General features: G+C 40.5%; 1 protein-coding gene across 1 annotated transcript; it reads left to right on the top strand.

The window, feature by feature from the left end:
* Positions 1-6,755: 6,755 nt before the first annotated feature.
* On the top strand, positions 6,756-22,695 carry MRPL1 (mitochondrial ribosomal protein L1). Its single transcript, XM_015816380.1, has 9 exons — positions 6,756-6,795; positions 8,646-8,751; positions 10,097-10,352; positions 12,376-12,459; positions 14,090-14,161; positions 16,409-16,520; positions 19,663-19,763; positions 20,844-20,925; positions 22,228-22,695. Exons 1-9 carry the CDS (start codon positions 6,759-6,761, stop codon positions 22,377-22,379), a joined length of 1,002 nt encoding a protein of 333 aa, XP_015671866.1. The 5' UTR covers positions 6,756-6,758; the 3' UTR covers positions 22,380-22,695.
* Positions 22,696-23,462: the final 767 nt, after the last annotated feature.

Below are 23,462 nucleotides of genomic sequence, written 5' to 3'. Positions count from 1 at the left end.
CCCTCAAGACATGGCTCTTTCAGCAAGCGGACCTGACCTAGGGTGGATTTTATACTGGGTTTTTTAGGAATTTGAAAGACGCAACTCTAAATTTGGTTTAATTCGGTTTTAAGGGGGGGATTGTATATATGTTTTGGTTTTAAGTATGTTGTGCGCCGCCCTGAGTCCCGTCGGGAGAAGGGCGGCATATAAATTAAAAAAAAAAAAAAAATTTGAGCAGATAGCCAATTTCTATTTTAGAAGCTTCCCCCCAAACTTACAGAAACAGAAAACTGATAGCAGAAAAGGAACGAGTGGTCCATCAAGCCTGCACTTTTGAAGGGTTTTTTTTTTTTGTTCTCTTTTTAATTAATTATTTTAATTATTATTTTATAATTATTTCTCGTTTTATTTATTATTTATTTTTGTCGGATGACAGACATGTTTATCCCAAGCACGTATAAATTATTTCAGTCAATATCTTATATAGATATAGGATGAGCCTATACCAGTGGTGGCGAACCTATGGCACGCGTGCCAGAGGCGGCACTCAGAGCCCTCTCTGTGGGCATGCGCGCCATGCCCCGAAGATGGCAACCATCCCTCTTCAACCAGCCACCCGCTAACTCGCCGAGGTCCCACGTGGCCGGATGCATCTCAGCACGGCTGGTTTCCCTCCCCCCCCCGTCCCTCCTGGCCTCACATGCTTTCCTTTTCCCAGGCACAACCCACTGCATCGCCTTCTCAGCTGTCGGCCGGCCCTCCAGCTCAGAGGCGGCTTCTCTGAACTGCTGGTGGCGGGCTGCAGAGCCCCACAGTGCACTAGTCAAGGGGCCAGCAGTCTGCGGCTGCTGATGGACACAGTCAGCCCCCATGCGCTTGCTGATGTCGTGTGTCTGATTAACGAAAGGAGAGCAAGGGGGAGCAAGGTGCCATTTGAGGTATGGACAGATCACAAAACTTTAGAAAAAAAATTCTAGAGTCAAGAATACGCTTAGGGAGTCAAGAACTCCCTAAATTCTTAGGGAAAATTCACCCAGTTTTCCATTGTAGCTTGTTGAAACCATATCGGGGTTCCACGTTAAGACCCTCTCCAAAAATGACTGAGACAGTGATCCTAGGGTTAGCCTGGTTAGACAAATGGAAACCATTCATCTGGTGGGAGAAAGGAATGAGAACCATGAGACTACCTATAGGGCCTAATCCCCCTCTTGGGTCAACGGATGTTGCAGGGCACCTTAGGCCACCCGATGAGCGAGCGCACATGGCCGCCTCAGCGACCATGTGGTAGGCCCAGCGGTTCAAGTGAGAGCGCCGAATCCTAACCACTAGACCACATGGGACCTTTAGACCTCTTCCTGTTCGCTCTTGTATTGGGGTAGCCGGGATAGCGCATCAGCTAGGAAGTTCTTTCCTCCTGGTATGTACTTTAGAGTGAAGTCGAAGCGGTTAAAGTACTGTGCCCACCGCACCTGCTTTGGGGACAATTTGCGGGGAGTTTTCAGTGCTTCAGTTCTGCATATTGTCAAAGCAAGAATATACAGTATTTGCAGCGTTGACATCTGGCCTCTTTGCTGGGGGGCGATGGTGTCAGGCAGCAGCCGCCTCGGCCCCTGCCTCGCCTTGCCCTGCGACAATGGCACCGCCGCCCTGCCTCGCCTTGCCTTGCCTCACCCCGCAGGACGAGCCTCCTGCCCACTTTCCCACCTGCCAGAGACCCCCTGGATCTTCCCCAACCCTGCCCGGCCCCCACAGGCGTCCCTCCCCATGAGCAACATCGAAGTGACCATGCCCACCTTGGCCACACCCACCCAGTTTGCCATGACTACAGCCACGCCCACTCAGTGGGTCACATCCACCTGGCGATAAATAAGTGGGTTTGGGTTGCAGTTTGGGCACGTGGTCTCTAAAAGGTTCGCCATCACTGGCCTATGCAGTTCATTTAGGGACCATTCAACAGCACTGAAAAAAAGTGACTTATGACCATTTTTCACACTTTCGACTCTTGGGGCATTCCCCAGGGTCACATGATCAAAATTCAGACGCTCTCGGCAACTGACTCATATTTATGACGTTTGCAGTATCCTGGGGGCAAGGGATTCCCCTTTTGTGGGCCTTCTGACAGCAAAGTCAGTGGGGAAGCCAGATTCATTTAACAACAGTGTCACTAACTACGGCAGCGATTCACATTTGTGTCATGAAAAGCTGTAAAAATGGGGCAAAGTTCACTTAACAAATGTCAACAACCAAACACAATTGGACTCAATTGTGATCATACATCAAGGGCTACCTGTAGTCTCTTTATTTCCACTCATATTTTTCTAATGGCTCCTTCTATCTGGAATCTAACAATTGTCAAAGCATTGCTGATTCCCTGTCTTCCCCTTTATGCCCATAATCGTAGCCTTGTTGGCTTTGTTTCTTAGTCTTCATCCCTCATAAAAAGGAAGCAGAGTAATTTTAACTACATCTGTGTGAGTTAAATGCCCTTTTTTACTTCTACTGTTGAAATATAGATGGTCAGCTATATTAGAACAATTAACCAATGAAACAGCTTGTCTTAAGAAGTTGTGGATGCTCCAACACAAGAAGCTTTTAGAAGAGATTGGGCAGCCACTTGTCTGAAATGGGGTAGGGTCTCCTGTTTGTGTAAGGGGTTGGACTAGGAGACCTCCAAGGTCCCTTCCAACTCTGTTGTTCTGTTATAGTTCATGTTACACGGACAGCTTTCCATGAATAATACTCATAGATTGTAACAAATGGTAATAAAGTGCTGTCAAAATATACCTGAAAACTACAGGAGGACCTGGACAGACTTGAACAAAGGGAGATAGGGCGGTATATAAATTTAAATAATAAATAAATAAATAAACACTGGGCGCTATCTAAGAAAATGAAATTCAATGGTGAAAAAAGTAAGGTTCTACATTTAGGCAAGAAAAACCAAATGTACAGGTATAGTATAGGGCAGGGGTATAGCTGGCTCAGGAATTCTGGGAGTTGAAGTCCATGAGTCATAAAAGAGCCAAGGTTGCCGACCCCTGGTATAGGGGGTACCTTGCTCAATAGTAGTAACACACTCTCCCTAGAGCCTCAGGATCACCTGTTAGTGAATTTATACTCGGTCGTCACACGACGTCGACGGTTTTTCCGGTTGTGTCACGATCCGACGTAATTGTCTCCCTATCTTAGTTCTAGTGCACTTCATAATTATGGTGAAATGTTACGGAATCATTCCGGTCACTTGGAATACTGCATCCAGTTTTGGTCACCACCATGTAAAAAAGATGCTGAGACTCTAGAAAGAGTGCAGAGAAGAGCAACAAAGATGATTAGGGGACTGGAGGCTAAAACATATAAGGAACGGTTGCTGGAATTGGGTATGTCTAGTTTAACGAAGAGAAGGACGAGGGGGGACAGGATAGCAGTCTTCCAGTATCTCAGGGGCTGCCACAAAGAAGAGGGAGTCAAGCTATTCTCCAAAGCGCCTGAAGGCAGGACGAGAAGCAACGGGTGGAAACTAATCAAAGAGAAGCAACCTAGAACTAAGGAGAAACTTCCTGACAGTTAGAACAATTAACCAGTGGAACAACCTGCCTCCAGAAGCGGTGAATGCTCCAACACTGGAAGTTTTTAAGAAGAGACTGGACAGCCATTTGTCTGAAATGGTGTAGGGTTCCTGCCTGAGCAGGGGGTTGGAGTCGATGACCTCCAAGGTCCCTTCCAACTTTATTATTACTATTACTACTACTACTACTACTATTATTATTATTATTATTATTATTATTATTATTATTATTATTATTATTATTATTATTATTATTATTATTATTATTATAAAATCATCTTGAACCCGATTTGGAACAGTGTCAGATAATTTTTTCAAAACCAAGTATAGTTTGACAATTGCATTTTGATATCACTGCAACTGTCCTAAATAATTGTAACCTGTGACATCTGAACGGTTATTAAAAGAATTATTAAAGCAGAAAATGACTCGCACTAAGCTGGGGTGTTGTTGTTTTTTTGACCTTTCAAGGTTCTGCAGGCATATTTTGAGGGAATCTTGGCTTACATGAAACCTGATTAGATCTACACTGTAATTCGTTCCTTCCAAGTAATATATTGCTTAGATCATCCTTCTCCTCCAGAATGAATTTAAACCTTTTCTTGCATTAATTTTTCAATCTTGGCTCATATTTATAGTCTGACTATTTTTGTACACAACCTCTGCAGCCCACAGTGATACTGTAGGTGACAAATGAAGGCAATAAGTTGCATCAGATCTGAAATCTCCTGCAAGATTATATGTCAAAGAAAGGAAGTAGGTGTGCTAATGAATTGAGAAACTGTTCCAAGTTCTTCTATCCAGACCAGAAAAAAAATATGTTTTGTCCCATACACAGAAATGGCGTAGTAATCATTGTAAACAATAATTTAAAAATCCTAACGTTGCGGTTATTGTAATACTTGTCAAACAATTGTCATGAATTCTAATTGTGCAATTTTATTTTATTTTGTCCTATCCTAGGGTTCCATATTTTGCATTACACATAGTCCTCACTTAACAGCAGTAATTGGGATCAGTGGAGCAGTTGTAAAGCGCAGAATCACATGGCTGCACTGCTTAGCGACAGAAATTCCAGTACGTCCAGAAGCTGTTGTTAAGGAAATCCATGCCAAAATTGTTGAGTGCAACATCATGTGGTTGTTGTCAAGCACCAAGGAAGTCATTTGAACTGCCTGGATCTCCTGACTTTCTGGCTAGGAACAAACTAGCGGTCCAGATATTTCACAAAATCAGGAGCTTGATGATTTATTTCATCATCTCTGGATACTTGACAAGGCTGCTTTGAGACAGGATGACTCCTAACTCTTAATAAATCAGGGCTTTTCTACTACAAGCTACAACAGAATCATAATCAACTGTCTGCTTCCTCAAGGACATGGGGCCAATCTGCTAAATTTCAGTCTATTAGGTTGCATCAGATAACATAATATCCTGTTCTGTATGTGCAAGGAAGACAATAAGGATTTGGGGACCTGACAGTTACCTAGTTGGGCAATGAAACATCTATTAACAAGCAACCAAGCTCAGAGAACCCCATAAAGACCTATTATTGTACTAAGAGAGACAGGGAGGACTGGCTTGGTGCCCCAAATGGTCAATTATATATTACATTTATAGAACTGAGACTCCCTTATTCTAGATTGAAAGATGTTTTTTAAAGTGTGCTCCAAGGATTCCTAGAAGTCCCTGCAAACCATCTCGGGGGTCCCTGAAATCAAAATTCTGACACGCAGAATCAATGGGGAAACCAGCAGGAAAATGCAAGTGGCAGGATTCAGTTTAGTCTAGTGATTAAGTAAGTAAGTAAGACCACACCTAAAATACTGCAACCAGTTTTGGTCACCACACTACAAAAAAGATGTTGAGACTCTAGAAAAAGTGCAGAAAAGAGCAGCAAAGATGATGAGGGGACTGGAGGCTAAAACACATGAAGAACGGTTTGCAGGAACTGGGCATGGCTAGTCTAGTGAAGAGAAGGACCAGGGGAGACATAATAGCAGCGTTCCAATATTTGAGGGGCTGTCACAGAGAGGAGGGGGTCAACCTATTTTCCAAAGCACCTGAAGGCCAGACAAGGAATGTCAAGCACCTTCCATCCAGACAAACAGATGGAAACTGTTCAAGAAGAGATTCAACCTAAGCTCCTACAACTTCTGAAGGAAATCTGTTCCATTGGTTGATGGTTCTCACTGTCAGAAAATTTCTCAAATGAGAAATTTCCTGACAGTGAGAACCATCAACCAATGGAACAGATTGCCTTCAGAAGTTGTGGGAGCTTCATCACTGGAAACTTTCAAGAGACTGGACTGCCATCTGTCATAAATGGTGTAGGGTCTCCTGCTTGGGCGTGGGGGCTGGACTAGATGATCCACAAGGTTCCTTCCAACTCTGTTATTCTATTCTCTTAAGCACCAGGCTAAAAATCAAAAGATTTTGAATTCTTAGCCATGAAAGCTGGCTGTGTGAGCTTGGACCAGTTACTCTGTCTCACCCAACTCACCCCACAGGGTTGTTGTTATATGAAAAATAGGAGGAGGAAGGTGCATTGGATATGTTTGCCACCTTGAATTATTTGTAAAAGTGACAAAGGCAAGATTTTAAAAAAATCTTTCAAAAAATGGCAGGATTTGCCTAACGACGGCAACTAGAACTGTCAGAACTGCTGTCGCCCATCAGCCCCAGTTTCCCAGTACCACTTACCACTGGTAAGCAAGGACTACTGTAATAGTTGAATAGTTGTAATAACGTTGAAAACAATGTGAAATGTAATTTCTGGAAAATAACGAATATTTTCATGTTGCAATGTTCTTTACAATAATTTATAGATGGAAAAGCATATTAGCATTAATGAACGCATGGTTTATAAAACAATACCCACTGCAAACACTGGTGGGTTTACACATCAGGTGAAACCACGATTTAACTAACTATAGTTTATTAAATTATGGTTTATAAACCACAGGGAGTAGAAACTGGCAGGACTGCAAGGTGTGTTCCTAATAAGCCATGCTTCAAATAAGCTTTTAGTCTCAAGCAAACAAGCACGAGATAACCCTTTGCTTGCGCAACTGTTAATGCAACAATTCGCTGTCCACCTCGCTGTTCCACTTTTTCTTGCCCCTGAAGCGGAACCTTTCTTTCCGACTCCCCGTGGCCGGCCGGACCGCTTTGGCAACGCACCTCTGCGCTTTTTTTTTTCCCGGCGAAGATGGCGCTGCCCGTAGTACGATGCTCCTTCCAGAAAGGTGAGAGTCTGGGCACCGCATCTGTAGAAGCCCCCTTTCCCCCCTCCCTTCCCAGCTTAATTTCTCTCCAAAATGGAGATCTTGGGCTTTTACATTAATAATAATAATGTATTATATGGCTATGCTCCCCCCGACCCCCAGCGGGACGGTGGGTTTAGAATGCGGCTATTGCTGCAGAGTAGCCCCAAAGGTGCTTTTTCACGAGGCAACTGGACTTTCTTGTTTTTCTTTGAAGAAAGTCCAGTTGCCTCGTGAAAAAGCACCTTTGGGTTAACTGTGACCTGGATGACTGAGAATCTCCATAGACATTTGGATGTAGAGTAGCGTTTCTTAAACACTTGCCAAATATTTAAAGATGTTTGCAAAAATCATATTCTTTTCATTGTTTAAATTGGCTGAAAGTAGGGTTTTTCATGAAAAACATTTATGCTAATATCTAATAGGGTTAATATGGTTAGGGTTACATGATAAATATTCTATGAACATGTCATCTCCCTGGAGGCTTTCACCAGCCAGCAAAGCCATGGATCTAATTAACAGCTGGTTGAACTCACCATCATAATTTGTATGATTATATAGGTTATATATTGTAATATAACAATATACAGTATACAATTTTATGTATTAATTTTTTACTTCCCTATAAGGTGACTCTGGGCAGCTTACATAATTATTAACTATTCTAATATAATAATTATCAAATATGCAGTTTAAATAATTTATATTTGCCAGACAGAGGATTTTTCTTCCACTGAATGAGAAGCTACTTAATTGTTTTATGATTAATTGTTAATTGTAAATCAGGCGTGTAAGCTGTTCATAGTATCTCTTTTTAGGGGTATTAGCTGGTATTGCTAAAAAAGCAGTGCAAGATTTAGACAATAATGGCTAAAAGCAAGGAACCAGATGAAACTCTTTTAAAGTAAGGAAGTAGGTGCAAAATCTAAAAGTAAAGCAAATTTCCCCAAATCCAGGTTTTTTAAAAAAGAATTCCAGATATACCTTCAGCTGACTGACTTTCGCTCTCCCNCCCCCCCCCCCCCCCCCAGCCATCAAAAGTTATACACTCTGGCTATGAGTGAATGATTCTAAAAAAAACATCTACAAGTACCTCTGAAGAAATAGACATTTTAGATTCTGCTGTTATATAAAATACAGCCAGTTCTGAGAGCAATTCTAAACTAAAAGCTGATTTCTCCAGTGCCCCACCATTTGGCTGCAGATGAAATGAAAGTAAATAATTGTAATGTTACTTTTTTAAAAAAAATCCCGTAGTTATCCAAAATATATTTTTAAATTTGAGAATGGGAAAGTCTAGTTCTGCCAAACCATTTTGCAGTACTTGCAAATATCAGAACTGTGTTGTGTGGAGATCTTTTTCTGATGCAAAGGTCTAGAACAGTGGTTCTCAACCTTTTTAATGCCGCGACCCCAACCGGTCGTAAGTCGAGGACTAAACCGGTCGTAAGTCGAGGACTAAACCGGTCGTAAGTCGAGGACTTTCCCTGCCCGGGAGCGCTGCGCATGCGTGGTTCCGCCCCCTGCGCCGGCCGAGGCGTAGCTGGCAAGCGGCAGAGACGAAGCAGGCCGACCACCAGCTGGCCCAGCCCAAGGGAGGTAAGGCACCCGCGGACAAAAAAATGGCGGACAAAAAAATGGCGGACAGCCTTGCTTGGCGACCCCCGTGAAATGGTCGATCGACCCCAAATGGGGTCCCGACCCACAGGTTGAGAACCACTGGTCTAGAAAAGTGATACCAACTTATGCAATTAAGTGACATGACTAGCATTGTATAACAATTTTGGATTGTTATTTCAAGAATGCACCCTCTGTTTTTTGTCTTTCTACAGTTTTTGTTCAGAATCCTAGCCATATTCTCTCTAGATTTGTTCGGGATCCTGCAGTGGTTCCTTGTTATACCAACTTACTGGTTCCCAGTAGAAAGTATGCTGCAAAGTAAGTAAATAAGGGAGATTAATTTTGAACAGTTAAGAGAAACATTCTCACAGAGACACAGACACACAGACACACACACAAACACAGATGGGCATGCATATCCATAGATACATACAGGTAATCCTTGATTTATGACCATTTGTTTAGCGATTGAAGTCCTAATGACACTGAAAACAGTGACTTACGACTGGTCCTTACACCTACAACCATTGCAGCATACCAACAATCGTATGATCAAAATTCAGGCACTTGGCAACTGGCATGTAATTATGACAGTCGCAGTGTCCTGAGGTTGTAGGATCGCCATTTGTGACTTTCCCATTGACAAGCAAAGTCATTGGGAGAAATCAGATTCATTTAACATGGTTTGCTTAATGATCACAGCTAAAAGATCATAAAATTGGGTGCAACTCATTTAATTGTCTTGCTTAGCAACAGATGTTCCAATTCTAATTGTGGTTGTTAAGTTGAGGACTACCTGTACATAATAGTATAAATAGAAATATTCAGTGGGGCCAGACAAACTTCAAACTCACTAGTATCTCAGATATGCAATCTATTCTTACATAAAGTACACTATCCACTATAAAATATACTATCTAACATTTTGTAAAATTCAAACTGTTTCTTGTACTGTTTTTTGTACTCTATACAGGCAATTGTGAAATGCATTGGCTTCTTAGGGAGGCATTTATAAATATAATATTTTGTACTTTGAAAACATATAGTAGATGTGTTTTAATTATGTTCAAAAGCTGGCTCCATGCAGTATTAGTTATAGTTAAAAATATTAAGGAAGTCAGATTTTGTTCATTCTGACAATCATTCACCGAGACAAATAGTCAATGTTTAAAATTTAGTAATTTAAAATATTTTCTACTCATATTAATGGCATAATCTTTATATGTTAGGGAACAATTAAATTATTAATTTAAATTAAATTTCTAGTTCCAGAAATTTGTCATGAAGTGGAGCTGAACTTATTAAAAAGAAAGGAAAGCAGTTCATCTGGAACCTTGTTTAATGTTTCCTAGTTTGGGACCTAATCCACAAATGTGAAAACACTTTTAATTTATATTTAATTTCTTGTCTTTGCTTCTCTTTTTCCTGCATGTCTCATAATTGAAAATAATGATAGCTAGTCACCAGTGTCCTTTGGGTATAGTAAATAATTTTCTTAAATTAAGCAGATTTCTAGTACACTATAAGTTGTGTTTTCTTCTTAGTTTTGGTATGGATTAAGACAACTCTCATCTCTAAGGTGGTCTATGCCAGTTTTAAAAAATTATTGTGAGTATTTATTCAGCAGAGTTGCATAAAACAATCTGTTTCTATTTCCTTAAAGAGTACCTAGGAAATATAGGAGAGCCTCCCAGGAAAAAAAAAAAGCCTCTGAGCTGAAGGAAAAAGATGACCGTTATAAATTGCCTTTACCGCTTGAGCCAAAGGATGATGTTTATTTGACTTGGTGCTATCAAAAACAGATTTATGATACAGAAGCGGCTTTAGAGCTTTTGAAGAAATTTCAACCACTGGATTTTACACCCGCCACCCAGGAATTATATGCACATTTCACCTTGAATATGGCATCGGAAAAGAAGGTATTAGCTTCTTTTTTACAGCCTTAGTTGGTAGCTGAAATTATTTTTTTTAATTTATATATATTTTATTCAAGACAAAGTTAAAATACAAAATATAAAACTCCTCCCCCCCCAAAAAATCCAAAGAGACAAAAAAGAAGCAAAAAACCCCAAACCACCAAAACATTAAAAAAAGAAAAAGGTGCATTAAAAAAAAAAGACCAACACATATACACAAATTATGCCCTCCTAGTTGAATACTGATTAATGCATTACTACAACATTAGTAGCTGGAATTATTTTGGAGATGTTGTTACGAATGAAGTTTTTTTCTTTTAAACCAAACCAAAACTGCGAGCACTAAGAATTAACAGAAGAGATTACAGTATAACCAGAGACTGAGCTGTCTTTATCAGCTTGTCGGTCAGGGTATTTTTGACAAACTAACATATTTTGGCAGTTGTAAGCATGGTTGAATAAAATGAGACTGGAGAAAAACCAGGGTTCGGTTTGTGTTGTATGAGGGGGTGCTTTGAACAATTGAGCTCTCTCTGCGTACTGTTTAAAATCGTCAACATTGTTAAAGCCCTAAAAGTAAATAATCAAGATATCAAGGGTGGAATTAAGAGCATTACTGATGGAGAAACTTCTGTTGTATTTTTTTACTCTTTTGAGTTGTCCCATGTTTTTAACCATGAGTCTGGGTGAACGACTGGTTGTTTAATGACATTTTGAAATTTTGATGGACTCAGAAAAAGTTACTTACAACCCATTCTTGAAGTTACAACTGGCATATATTAGAGGTCCCCAACCTTTTGGGCACCAGGGACCAGTTCTGTGGAGAGAGATTTTTCCGCGGACCGGAGGGTGTGTGGTTTTGTGTGCTGCCTGCATCTTGCGGATTGGGCTTTGCTTGTTTGTGCGGACCGGTTGCTGGCATTCCGCGGCCCGGTACCGGTCCACGGACCGGGGGTTGGGGACCCCTGGCATATATAACCCTCCCGTGGTCACGTGGTTGTATTTTGGGTGTTAGGCAACCAGCTCCTGCAATCACATGACTACAATTTCTGACTTTTTTTACTGGTTTCCATTTGGGAGAACAGATTCGCTCAACACCCACATGGTTCTCTTAACATCCATGTGATTTCCTTAACAATTGTGGACTCGCTTAACAACTCTTGGAAAATCAAGTCAAGGCATGTGATTTGCTTAACCACCACGTCTTACGACCAAAATTATTGTGGTTGTCAAGTGAGGACTCTTGCATTTTCGATTGTTAGTTCCCTTGAATTCTTTGTGAGTGAAATTGCAAAATATGAAGTGATGTAATAAATCTTGTTTTCTTCTGCTTATGCTTTCAGTTCATTAGTTATTTGGATTCTGCAATGTGTACCTTTTTAATCTCTTTAAAAAATAACTTTTAACATCTTGCTGTGGGTGTTACTTGTACTAAAAGATTATTGAGATTATTAGATTACAAACTGGAAAAAAAAAAGCAAAGCATCCTGATCTTTTCTTTTCTTTATACATTTATTTAACTTGCCTTTCTAGGCCATATCTTTCCATGAGAACAATTACTATCATTGAAATATAAACAACATAAAACCAAGGTGTAATCAAACAGTAGAAGACTTAAAAATGTGTTTTTTAACCATGCCAGATTCCAGATGCATGGACTTCAATTTCCAGAATTCTGCAGTCAGGCTGTTGTTGGGAATTCTCCGAGTTGGAATTCACACATTTAAAAGACATCAAAGGGTCCAGCTTGATTTAAAGCACAGCAAATATGTCAGTGAAAAGTGCCTTCAGGCACTGCTTCTAAAAAGATTTATAATAAATTCTTTGAATCCAGTTCTGTAAGCTTTAGAATCATTCTTGAGACAGCTTGAAAAATGTATATGTATGAGTATTGTGTGTATATATACATATATAATCTATATAGCTATATCTATATAGCTATATATAAAATTTCTCACGTGTCAAATACTTATTTTGTTCAATCAGATAACGTGGATTTTTTTTCTTTTTTCTTTTATATTTCCAGAAAACTATGGGGCCATTTTTTAGCACTCTTTTGTTGCCTTACCGTTTCACAGATGTCATCCCCAAGATTTTAGTATTCACACAGGTGAGCTATGGAGCATTGGGTCAAAAATGCTTCAGTCACTTGCATGTTACATTGGCATGCAACGTCACTCTGTTCCCCTGAGACATGAGGAATAGTGGATGAGGTTTGCTTAAGGTGTCAGGTATTTCCTTTATGTGTAGAGATTGTGTATTTGATTTTAATGTGTGAAGAACAAGAAGAGCACTTTAGAGAAAATAGAAAAGGGATCTTGGGTATCCCTTATTACAGGGGTGGGCAATTTAATTTTCCCAAGGGGCCAGATGAGAAACTGGGACTGTTAGGGGGGGCTGCCGCTGCCTTGGCCCCGATGCCACCGCTTGGGCCCTGATGCTGCTAGCACCCACGATGCCAACACTGCCCACCGAGTCACCCATCGCCAACACAACCCCGCTCCCTCAACCGATGCCTCATTGATTCCTCACCCCCTGCTGCCAATGCCCCACCCCAATGCTGCTGATGTCCCGCCTCATCCACACCCCCAATGCCACGGGCTGGATTGGGACCACCCAAGGACCGTAAAATGCCCAGGTCTGCCTTAATGCACGCTTAGATATGGGAGATAGAAATCCTTCAAGCAAACAAAATCCTTAGAGAAGGTGAGATTAAGAATACAGATAGTCCTTGGGTTATGATGGCAATTGCGACTGGGGTTGTAAGGCCTGTTGTCAGGTGGCCACAATGTTTAATTGCAATTTTGGCAGCCCCAATGGTTATCCTAACCCCAAGACACATGAGCTATTAAATGGGAAACGGAGAGATTCCCAGGTAAGGAGTAGAGGGATGAAGGGGGAGGGGAGGCTGGGGGAGAGCTTGTGAGCACAGGAATGTTGGGTGTGAATGTGTGGATGGTGTGGCAGGGTGCAAATGCAGAAGGGCCAGGGCAGGGGTAGGCAACCTTGGCTCTTTTATGACTCATGAACTTCAACTCCCAGAATTCCTGAGCCAGCGTGGCTCAGCTTGGAAACTCTCCCTTTCCCCTCAGCGTGGCTGGCTCAGGAATTCTGGGAGTTGAAGTCCACGAATTATAAAAGAGCCAAGATTGCCTATCCCTGGGCCAGGGGATGGTTGGTATGATGCAAATGTAGGAAGGCTGGGAGTGTTATGAGAGTAACTTGCAACCTTCCCTGCCTATTTCCCCATTGACTTTGCGGGTGCTAATATGCAAAGAAATATTCAGTACAGGTATTCCTTGATTTACAACGGTTCCTTTTCTGACGTTCAGCATTGCAGCGGTACTGAAAAAAAAGTGACTTGTGACCATTTCTCCAACTTACAACCGTTGCAGCATCCCCATGGTCATATGATCAAAATTCAAGCGCTTGGCAACTAGCATGTATTTATGACAGTTGCAGCGTCCCAGGGGTCACGTGATCATCTTTTGCAACCTTCTGACAAGCAAAGTCAATGGGGAAGCCAGATTCACTTAACAACCTTGTGGCTAACTTAGCAGTGGCAGTGATTCACTTAACAACTGTGGCAAGAAAGGGACCACAGGAGGGCATAACTGTCTCACTGTCACCTAACTGTCTCACTTAGCAACAGAAATTTTGGACTCAGTTGTGACCGTTAAATCAAGGACTACCAGTATTCCCGGTGTCTTCTGGCTAAATCATTTTTATTTTCCTTTCAGGATCCCAAAGAAGCAGATCTAGCATCCGAACACGGAGCTGCAATAGTAGGAGGAGTCGAATTAATTAATCCGGTATTTAAAATACGCGTGCATTTTTAATCTCAAGTTGAAATAAGCTCCATTTGTTCTTTGTAACTTTTTCTGGGATCAGAATTTAGGACTGGCTCAGCCCTGCCATCCTCCCATGGTGGGACAGTGGTTAGAATGCAGTATTGTAAGCAAACTCACTGCGCACAGCTAGGAGTTCGATTCTCACTGGCTCAAGGTTGACTCTGTCTTCCATCCTTCCGAGGTTGTTAAAATGAAGACCCAGATTGTTGGGGGCAATATCCTGACTCTGTAAAGTGTAAAGCCCTATGGAGTGGTATATAAGTCTTAAGTGCTATTGCTAATCTACCATAGGCTGGATACTGGGTGGGTTCTCTTCAGAATACTGTGTAGATGTGTCAAGTCTTGGCATCTGGAAGATATAAATTCTGTTGAAATGAAACCTGAGTCCTGCAACTGATGGTCACTAGGCTGTTTTAGCAATAAACAAGATTTCTCCTATTTGCAGCCGAGAATTGGTTTGTTTCATCTAGTTATAATGGGATCTAAGACTCATCTAAATCACAAAAAAATTTCCATTGTTTTGACTTTTAGAAATCTTATTTGGATTTTTCTCTGGCTTCTTAGGAATTCCCCTGATATTCTGCATACATTTTACAACAAATCACCGTAGCCATAAATTATTCTTAAGGGGAACTAAAAAGAAAAACCAATAGCTGCTGAGAGACTTAAGAAATTAACTTCTGTATCCAAAATATAATTCTCTGATTTTTGAAAGTCTTCCACTGAAAAGACAGTTCTACTCTCATGCTTTGCAGCTCTCTCCCCCAACTCTTAATCAAGCCGCAGTGTGAATTCTTTGAAACTGCTGTGTAGAGCTTTATTTTTATTTTTAAACGTTTACTTTCTTTTTAGAACTCTCTGTTGCTAATGTATGTCCTCTTTGTATTAACTTAGGAGGAATACTTAACATTTCTTGCTTAAGTTGGAAAATGACTTTGGGGGGGGGGGAATCTATCTCCTGTATACAGGTAGTCCTTGGCTTAAAAACGTTTGTTTAGTGACCAAAGTTACAACGGCACTGAAAAAAGTGGCTTACGACCGTTTTTCACACTTATGACTGTTGCAGCATCCTTATGGTCACGTGATCAAAATTGGCAACTGGCTCATATTTATGATGTTTGCAGTGTCCTGAGATCATGTGATCCCCTTTTGGCAGCCATCAGACAAGCAGAATCAATAGGAAATCCCGGTTCATTTAACAACCGGGTTACTAACTTAACAACTGCAATGATTCACTTAACAACTGTGGCAAGAAAAGTCATACAGTGGGGCCAAACTCACTTAGCAAATGTTTCACTCAGCAGCATAAATTTTGGGCTCAATTGTGGCCATAACTTGAGGACTACTACTATTTTCTTTTCTTTTTTTTCATATTTCACGGTGTCTCTGACCCTATAAGATTCGTTGTGTTTTACACCTTTGTAAAGTTCAAACTGCATTTGCACCTCTTTTATACGCCACATTTTCCCCTGAGCTTCCAGATGGTTTTCAAGAGCAGCCCCATCCATGTAAATTTGATTCAAATTTACAACAGTCTTTATCAACATCCAGAGAGAACAAACACAAGATAGTCAGGAACACAGGAATCTCATGAGGTAAATTAAACAGTATACAGAACACACGGAAGAGAAAAAAGGCGGGAAAAAAGGGAAACGCCTCTCCTTCAGGCTTATGGCAACCAATCAAGGAGTAGATTGCTTCATGCATGAGTAAGGAACACAAAAATATTATTACCTGTTTGTGCTAGTTAGTGTCTCTGACTTAATCTGGATAGTTGCTACGCAATTCCTTGACACTATTTTTGGAGGCTTCAGAGACCGCACGAGAGCCTGGCCCTCTCGCACAATTTCTGGTGGCCACAGGAGACCGCATTGCATTCTCACACGGCTTCCGCAGCTTCCAAAAATCCTGCGTGAACATGCCTACTTTTGAGGATAGTTGTCAGGTGGTGATGAACCCTGGAACGCAACCTAGAAATTTGAAGATGAAATTTCCATCCATTTAATTTAAAGGGTTGCAACGAGATCGTGTTGCATTTTAGGAAAAGCTAAAATACTGTTCACTTTGTGTCGGCTCATTGCTCTTAAATTTAGTTGCAAAGGGGATATAAAAACAATCCATTTTTTTTATATAGGTGCTTGTGTTGCATATATATCATAACTGCCAGAATGGTAAATCATGAGCAATCTCCTTTTTTTTATTTTTCAGATTTTAAATGAGGAAATTGGGGCAGATTTTTATATCGCCGCCCCTGAAATAACAACAAAAATTAATCCTTTAAGGAATTTTCTGAAACAAAAGTACCCTTCCATGAAGAACGGTAAGAAAAGGATGTTTCTTTTTTTTTCTAAAGAAAACCCTTTTTTTAAAAAAATTTAAAGTAAAGAGATTAAAAACTAACAACAACTAATGGGAGGGAGAAAAAAATAAAGAACAAAAGAAAGCAAATTGCGAAGAACCAGAGGAAAGAAAAAGAAATACAAAGAAGTGACTTCCAACTGTATTTTACAACATATAAATATAAATTTATCTTAAGATCTTTGTCTAAATTTGCAACATAACTTTTATTTTTTCTACTATCTACTACTTTTTCTAATCATCAAATCCATATATCATAATTTCATTTTTTCCCATTTCACCCAAACAATCCAGAAGGAGCTTCCAATCAATAAAATTAATGTATTTTCTCTAATTTAAAACTGTCAGCTTCACCATCTCAGTAACACCATCAACTTCACCATCCATTCTTCCATATAGGTAATATCAATTTTTTCCACTGTTATGCATATAATAAATAATAATAATAATAATAATAATAATAATAATAATAATAATAATAATAATAATAATAATAAAGTTGGAAGGGACCTTGGAGGTCATCTAGTCCAACCTCCTGCTCAGGCAGGAAACCCTATACCATTTCGGACAAATGGCTGTCCAGTCTCTTCTTAAAAACTTCCAGTGTTTTGCTTTTCTCCTTGATTAGCTTCCATCCGTTGCTTCTTGTCCTGCCTTCAGGCACTTTGGAAAATAGTTTGACTCCCTCTTCTTTGTGGCAGCCCCTGAGATATTGGAATACGGCTATCCTGTCCCCCCTCGTCCTTCTCTTCATTAAACTAGACATCCCCAATTCCAGCAGCCTTTCCTTGTATGTTTTAGCCTCCAGTCCCCTAATCATCTTTGTTGCTCTTCTCTGTACTCTTTCTAGTGTCTCAACATCTTTTTTACATCGTGGTGACCAAAACTGGATGCAGTATTCCAAGTGTGGCCTTACCAAGGCATTGTAAAGTGGTATTAACACTTCACGTGATCTTGATTCTATCCCTCTGTTAATGCAGCCTAGCACTGTGTTAGCCTTTTTGGCAGCTGCAGCACATGGCTGGCTCCTATTTAGGTGATTGTCCACTACGACTCCGAGGTCCCTCTCACAGTTACTACTATTGAGCAAGGTACCCCCTGTACTATACCTGTACATTTGGTTTTTCTTGCCTAAATGTAGAACCTTACTTTTTTCACCATTGAATTTCATTTTGTTAGATAGTGCCCAGTGTTCAAGTCTGTCCAGGTCCTCCTGTATCCTAAGCCTGTCTTCTGGAGTGTTGGCTATTCCTGTCAGCTTGGTGTTGTCTGCAGATTTGATCTATCCCCTTGTCCAAATTGTTGATGAAGATGTTGAAGAGCACTGGGCCCAGTCCTAATGCTGTTATCCTAATCCTAAAGTCCTAATGCAATTATCGTATATAAAAACAAAGTACCATGTTTTTTTTCCATCTCTTCGTCCACCTGTCCCCAAAGGAGTATCTCTGGTGTCAGTTTTGTATCAGTTTTTAAGATCTTCTGAATTACGTTTGTATTTGAATTCTTATTTTTTTAGCGTTTTTAACATGATAAAAAGTCCCCTCTTTTTCACGTTTTCAGGGTCCCAGGGTCATGTGATCACCTTTTGTGACCTGACAAGCAAAGTCAAAAGGGAAGCCAAATTCACTTAACAACTGTGTTACTAAGTTAACAACTACAGTCAGCGATTCATTTAACAACTCTGGCAAGAAAGTTCATAAAACGGGGCAAAACTCACTTAACAAATGTCTCATTTAGCAATAGAAATTTTGGGCTCAATTGTGGTCATAAGTCAAGGATTAACCTGTACGCTAAAAGTACCTTTATACATTTTAGTCATTTTTTTTTCTGGTGACAAATACCAACTGTACCTAATTATAGAAAAATTCTCTTTAAGATTATAACACAGTGCAAAGTTCAATCTTTCACCCACGTATTCTCCTATTGTTTTATTTATATATTGCACCCCAATTTTTTATCCCATTTTATTACACATTCTTCCACTTGTTTTTCTGCATCAGATTTCAATAAAAGTTTATATGTTTTAGTAACAAAGCGTTCATCACTCGAACAATGTTTTTTAAGGATCTAATTTTTAAAAAAATTCTTCTTCACTATAGGTTGGTAAGACCATTAGATCAGTGGTCCCCAATTTTTCTGGCGTTGTAGACTAGCAAGGGGGGGGAAGAGATGAGTTGGTTCCATGTGCCTGCCACTCACACTAATGGGAGGTTCACACACATGGGCGAGTGTCCGCCACTCACGCAAATGGAGGTTCACACACATGGGCAAGTGTCCACCACTCACGCAAATGGAGCTGCATGCGCATGCTGCCCTGCCACTTGTATGGCCCCTGTTCCAAGCGAGCTGTGGCCCAATACCAACCCGGGGGTTGGTGATCCCCTGCATTAGATGAAATGGGATTACATAGGATTGAACTGTAAAGGGCAATTTCTTCATTATACCTTCCTTACAGAAGTGACTTCAATAATTCATACATACCAACTATCAATCAGTAAACAATGACATTTCCTTGTTTTTTGTTATTGATATTAGGAACATATTAAACTTTTATGTCTAGTCTAATGAAAAGAAGGGCTAGGGGTGACATGATAGCAGTCTTCCAATATCTGAGGGGCTGCCACAAAGAGGGGGTGAACCTAGTTTCCAAAGCACCAGAAGGCAAGACAAGAAGCAATGGATGGAAACTAGAGAAGCAACCTGGAACTAGAGAAATTTCCTAACAGTGAGAACAATTAACCAGTGGAATGGCTTGCCTTCAGAAGTTGTGGGTGCTCCATCACTGGAGGCTTTTAAGAGACTGGACAGCCACTTGAATGGTATCGGATCTCCTGCTTGAGCAGGGAGTTGGACTAGAAGACCTCCACGGTCCCTTCCAATTCTATTATTCTGTTATAAGCAGTGACCGTGAAGCTCCGTTGTGTCCATGGAATCACTCACATTCTTTTAGTTTGTGGCAAGGTTCGGCCCATCGTCCTTTGGAATTCTTCCCAGTTGGAAAGAGAAATGGCAGAACAGCTGCTTTGCTTCCATGCTGGATGTAGGATATGTAAGATGAATTTAACTCTACTTTGTGGGTTGTTGTTTTTTTTAAAAAAAAACAGGTACCATTACTTACAATATCGCCGAGACGCTAAATTTCTTCAAAGCCTGCCACGAGTATTCAGTGACCGACGACAACCTTATCCAAACACCGTTCGCAATGGTATGTTTCACAAGGCATTTTGGCCAATGAGTTGGCCGTGAGTTCCGCTTACAGGAGTTGAATCATGTATTAAAAATTAATGTTTGACCTAAAATAGGCACCAACGCACTACTTCGTTTCTTTCCGTTTGTATTTTTGCTTCTTTTTTTTTAAATAAGTCCTTCAGCAGAACACAGTAGTGCAACCTATTAGGGAATATTTAGCAAGTCAGTACAGGTTTGCTAATAGAAGCGTTTCCTGTCTGAAATATCCACAAAAGGTAGATGTACATAATACTTATTGCTAAGGAACTGCACGTAATATTTCCTCGTTGGTTGTTATTTCAGTACTTAAATAATTTTCACCAGGCTGCAAGAGGACGTATCCTGAAAACTGGTTTTAAAATACTCTAAATCACAGGCTTGAATCAGACGGCACCTCTGGAACTCCAGTTTTAAGTTAAAATATTCTAAAGTGGCTAAAGTTTTGCCACAAGCTGTAGTACTGTTCTCTCGTGGAAGTTTGATTAAAATTGCAGGCAAGAAAGACAAAATTAGTGAGATTTCATCCATGTTAGTTGTCGTTCTTATTTGCTGCTGAAATCTGAACAGATGGCCATTTCTCACTCTCTGTGGTTGAAATGTTTAATAAGCTGGCCATGAAATAAATCTGTACTATTAGTCCTTGACTTACAACCACAATTGAGCCCAAAAATTTCCATAGCTAACCAAGATAGTTGTCCAACTTCCCCCTTGGCTAGGGAATTCTGGGAGTTGAAGTGCATAAAACTTGAGAAAGTTGAGAAATACTGCTCTATACATTTACAGTGATTGAATTTGAATAAAAATAGAAGATACCATTGCTTTTTTTTTAACAACACAGTATTACTGGGCTAAAGACACTAATGATATTAACAGGCCTTGCAGCCTTTAATTGATGAGAAAATGAAATAAATAAATTAAATAAATAAATAATGATTTTTTTTAAATTAAATAAAAGCCCAGTGCATTGATTAAGTATTTACCCCAGTCCCCGCAATTTTTATAAATCTGACGGCATTTAATCTTTTGTTTTTCTTTATTTTTGCATTAACCTTTTCAGCTGGACATGCCTAATGATGAGATACTTGCCAATCTGGACAGTATTATTAAGGACATTTGTAAACACAAATCTTCGAAATACGGTGAGCCACTCTTTTAAAAAAATTTCTTAATCAGTGCTGATAGCTAATGATGTTACTCAGATGAATATAAGATTGGGAGAAGCATTTTGCTAGCATCAAGGAGAAAACAGTAAAAAAAACACGTACTGCCACACTAAGCAATTAAAAAACAGTAACAATGTCAGGCGCAAAAATTGCTTAACAATATTGCTCGTAATTTTGCTTCCCATCTGCAAGCAATCTTAACTTCCCTTCTTCGGAGTGAAATTCCTGGAAACCATTTTATTCTTTTTAAGAAGTTGTTTGGGAGTTTTGAGAATAACCTTCTGCTTTAAAGTGGCGAAATTATTATACCGAGAAGTCCCGTTTTTGTTTCCTGCAGAATTATTCCGTTAGAAAAATAATTTTCTCCCTGCCAAAGCCTGGGCTTGGAAACATTTGCGCAGGAAGTTCCTATCTTGAAATGTTTTGAACAACCTTGAAAAGAACCGTATCAGATGTTTTGAGTTCCAAGTAAAATGTTTTTGGGGTTCTGAGAATTTTGTTTTAAGGTCAGGGCAGAGACGCATCATTTTGTTTTGGCGTCAGAACGATATGTGACCGTTTTCAAGGATTTGACTTTGAATGTTCCAGTTTTTGAGGGCATCAGTTAAGCTGTTTTCTCTGCAAGGACAACTCCTAGGACACACAGGGATTAGAATGGTTTGTTGAGGGGGTGTGGTTTTTTGTTTTTTTTGGTTTTTTTTGCAGAGTTTGGGGGGGGGGGAAAGCACAAGTACCTTGACTTACGACTACAATTGAGCCCCAGATTTCTGTCGCTAACCAAGACAGTTAAGTGAGTTTTGCCCATTTTACGATAGTTAAGTGAATCACTGCAGTTGCTAAATTACTAATACGGTTGTTATTTGAATTTGGCTTCCCCATTGACTTTGCTTGTCAGAAGTTCACAAAAGGGGATCACGTGACCCTGGGACACGGCAACCGTCATGAATACATGCCAGTTGCCAGTGTCTGAATTTTAATCACGTACAATGATGTCAGTGTTAGAACATCCACAAAAATAAGCTGAATTCTTCCTTTTTGGCTCCTCTCTCTCTCTCTCCTCTCTCTCTCTCTTCTCTCTCTCCTCTCTCTCTCTCTTTCCTCTCTCTCTCCTCTCTCTTCTCTCTCTCTCTCCTCTCTCTCTTCTCTCTCTCTCCTCCTCTCTCTCTCTCTCCTCTCTCCTCTCTCCTCTCTTCTCTCTCTCTCCTCTCCTCTCCTCTTCTCTCTCTCTCTCTCTCTCTCTCTCTCTCTCTCTCTCTCTCTCTCTCTCACTCGTTTCAGGTCCTTTTGTAACAAGTATGAGCATTCGAAGTTCAACTAGTGAAGCCTTAGATGTGAAAGTTGAAGCTTTTCTCTCTGAAGAATCTCTAGGACGGAAATTGGAAGAAACTGAAAGGATCAGCGAAGAAGAAAAGCAAGAACCAGATGATTAGAAGGTTGCAGAAATGTCGTTTTCCTTGTATAAAAATGATAAAGGGCAGTTCTTGCGCCCTCATCCATAGATTCCCTCACGTTCTGGTCCTGAATAAGATGTTTTGCACCAATATCGGAGACAACGGAATTGTCTCCAACACTGAAGCTCCGTGGCGCTGTTAGATCAACCGTCCCCAAAATTTGGGGCCTAGGTAATATCTAGGAATTATCAATATTATAGGCTCGGCACCTCTGGAGAGCCTGCCAGCACTGACACTAATGTTTCAGTGCAAACCATTCTCCGTTTGTAAAAAAAGATGTTTTATTAAAAATGAAAAGCTTTGTGTACAGTTTTTATTCACCTTGGAAGCCTTCAACGTCCCTCAGGTTTTTGTTTTAATTGTGTTTTTTCAACCCACAGACAAATTGATTATATCTCAAGAGTCTTAAGGAAAAAAATTAAGAACATGTTTCGGCAGCTTAATGTGTGTGTGGAGGGGGGTTAGGTTGTCCGTGGCTGCCAGTTGCATTCTGGAAAATGTGCAGTGAGCACCTGGTTTTGGAGATTCACGACAGGCCCTAACAAAGATCTCCTCTTCTGTCCACCTACTGCACGGGTAGGCAACCTTGACTCTTTATGACTCGTGGACTTCAACTCCCAGAATTTCTGAGCCAGCATGGCTCAGCTTGGAAACTCTCCCTTTCCCCTCAGCATGGCTGGCTCAGGAATTCTGGGAGTTGAAGTCCACGAGTCATAAAAGAGCCAAGGTTGCCTACCCGACCTACTGTAACCAAGGCATCCTTCATCGTTGCATAAATTGATGTAAACATATTAATAAAGGAGAATATTTGTAGTCCATACAGCATCACAGTCTGGTATGGAAGCATCACTGCTTTAGGCAGGAAGGCGGTGCAGAGAATGGTGAGGATGGCCGAAAAGATCACTGGCAGTTCCCTCCCTCCCATCCAGGACATAAGCATATAAGCATTGCTTGAGCAGGGTCCACAAGATCATCTGGGACACCACACATCCTCTTCATGACTTGTTTTCCTTACTACCTTCTGGGAGGAGGGGGCTCCGTGGTATCCGAAGCAGAACGTCC

The sequence above is a fragment of the Protobothrops mucrosquamatus genome, unplaced genomic scaffold, assembly GCF_001527695.2.
Source record: "Protobothrops mucrosquamatus isolate PMUCROS unplaced genomic scaffold, P.Mucros_1.0 scaffold440, whole genome shotgun sequence".
NCBI lineage: Eukaryota > Metazoa > Chordata > Lepidosauria > Squamata > Viperidae > Protobothrops > Protobothrops mucrosquamatus.
This window is presented reverse-complemented; position numbering and strand designations above follow the sequence as displayed.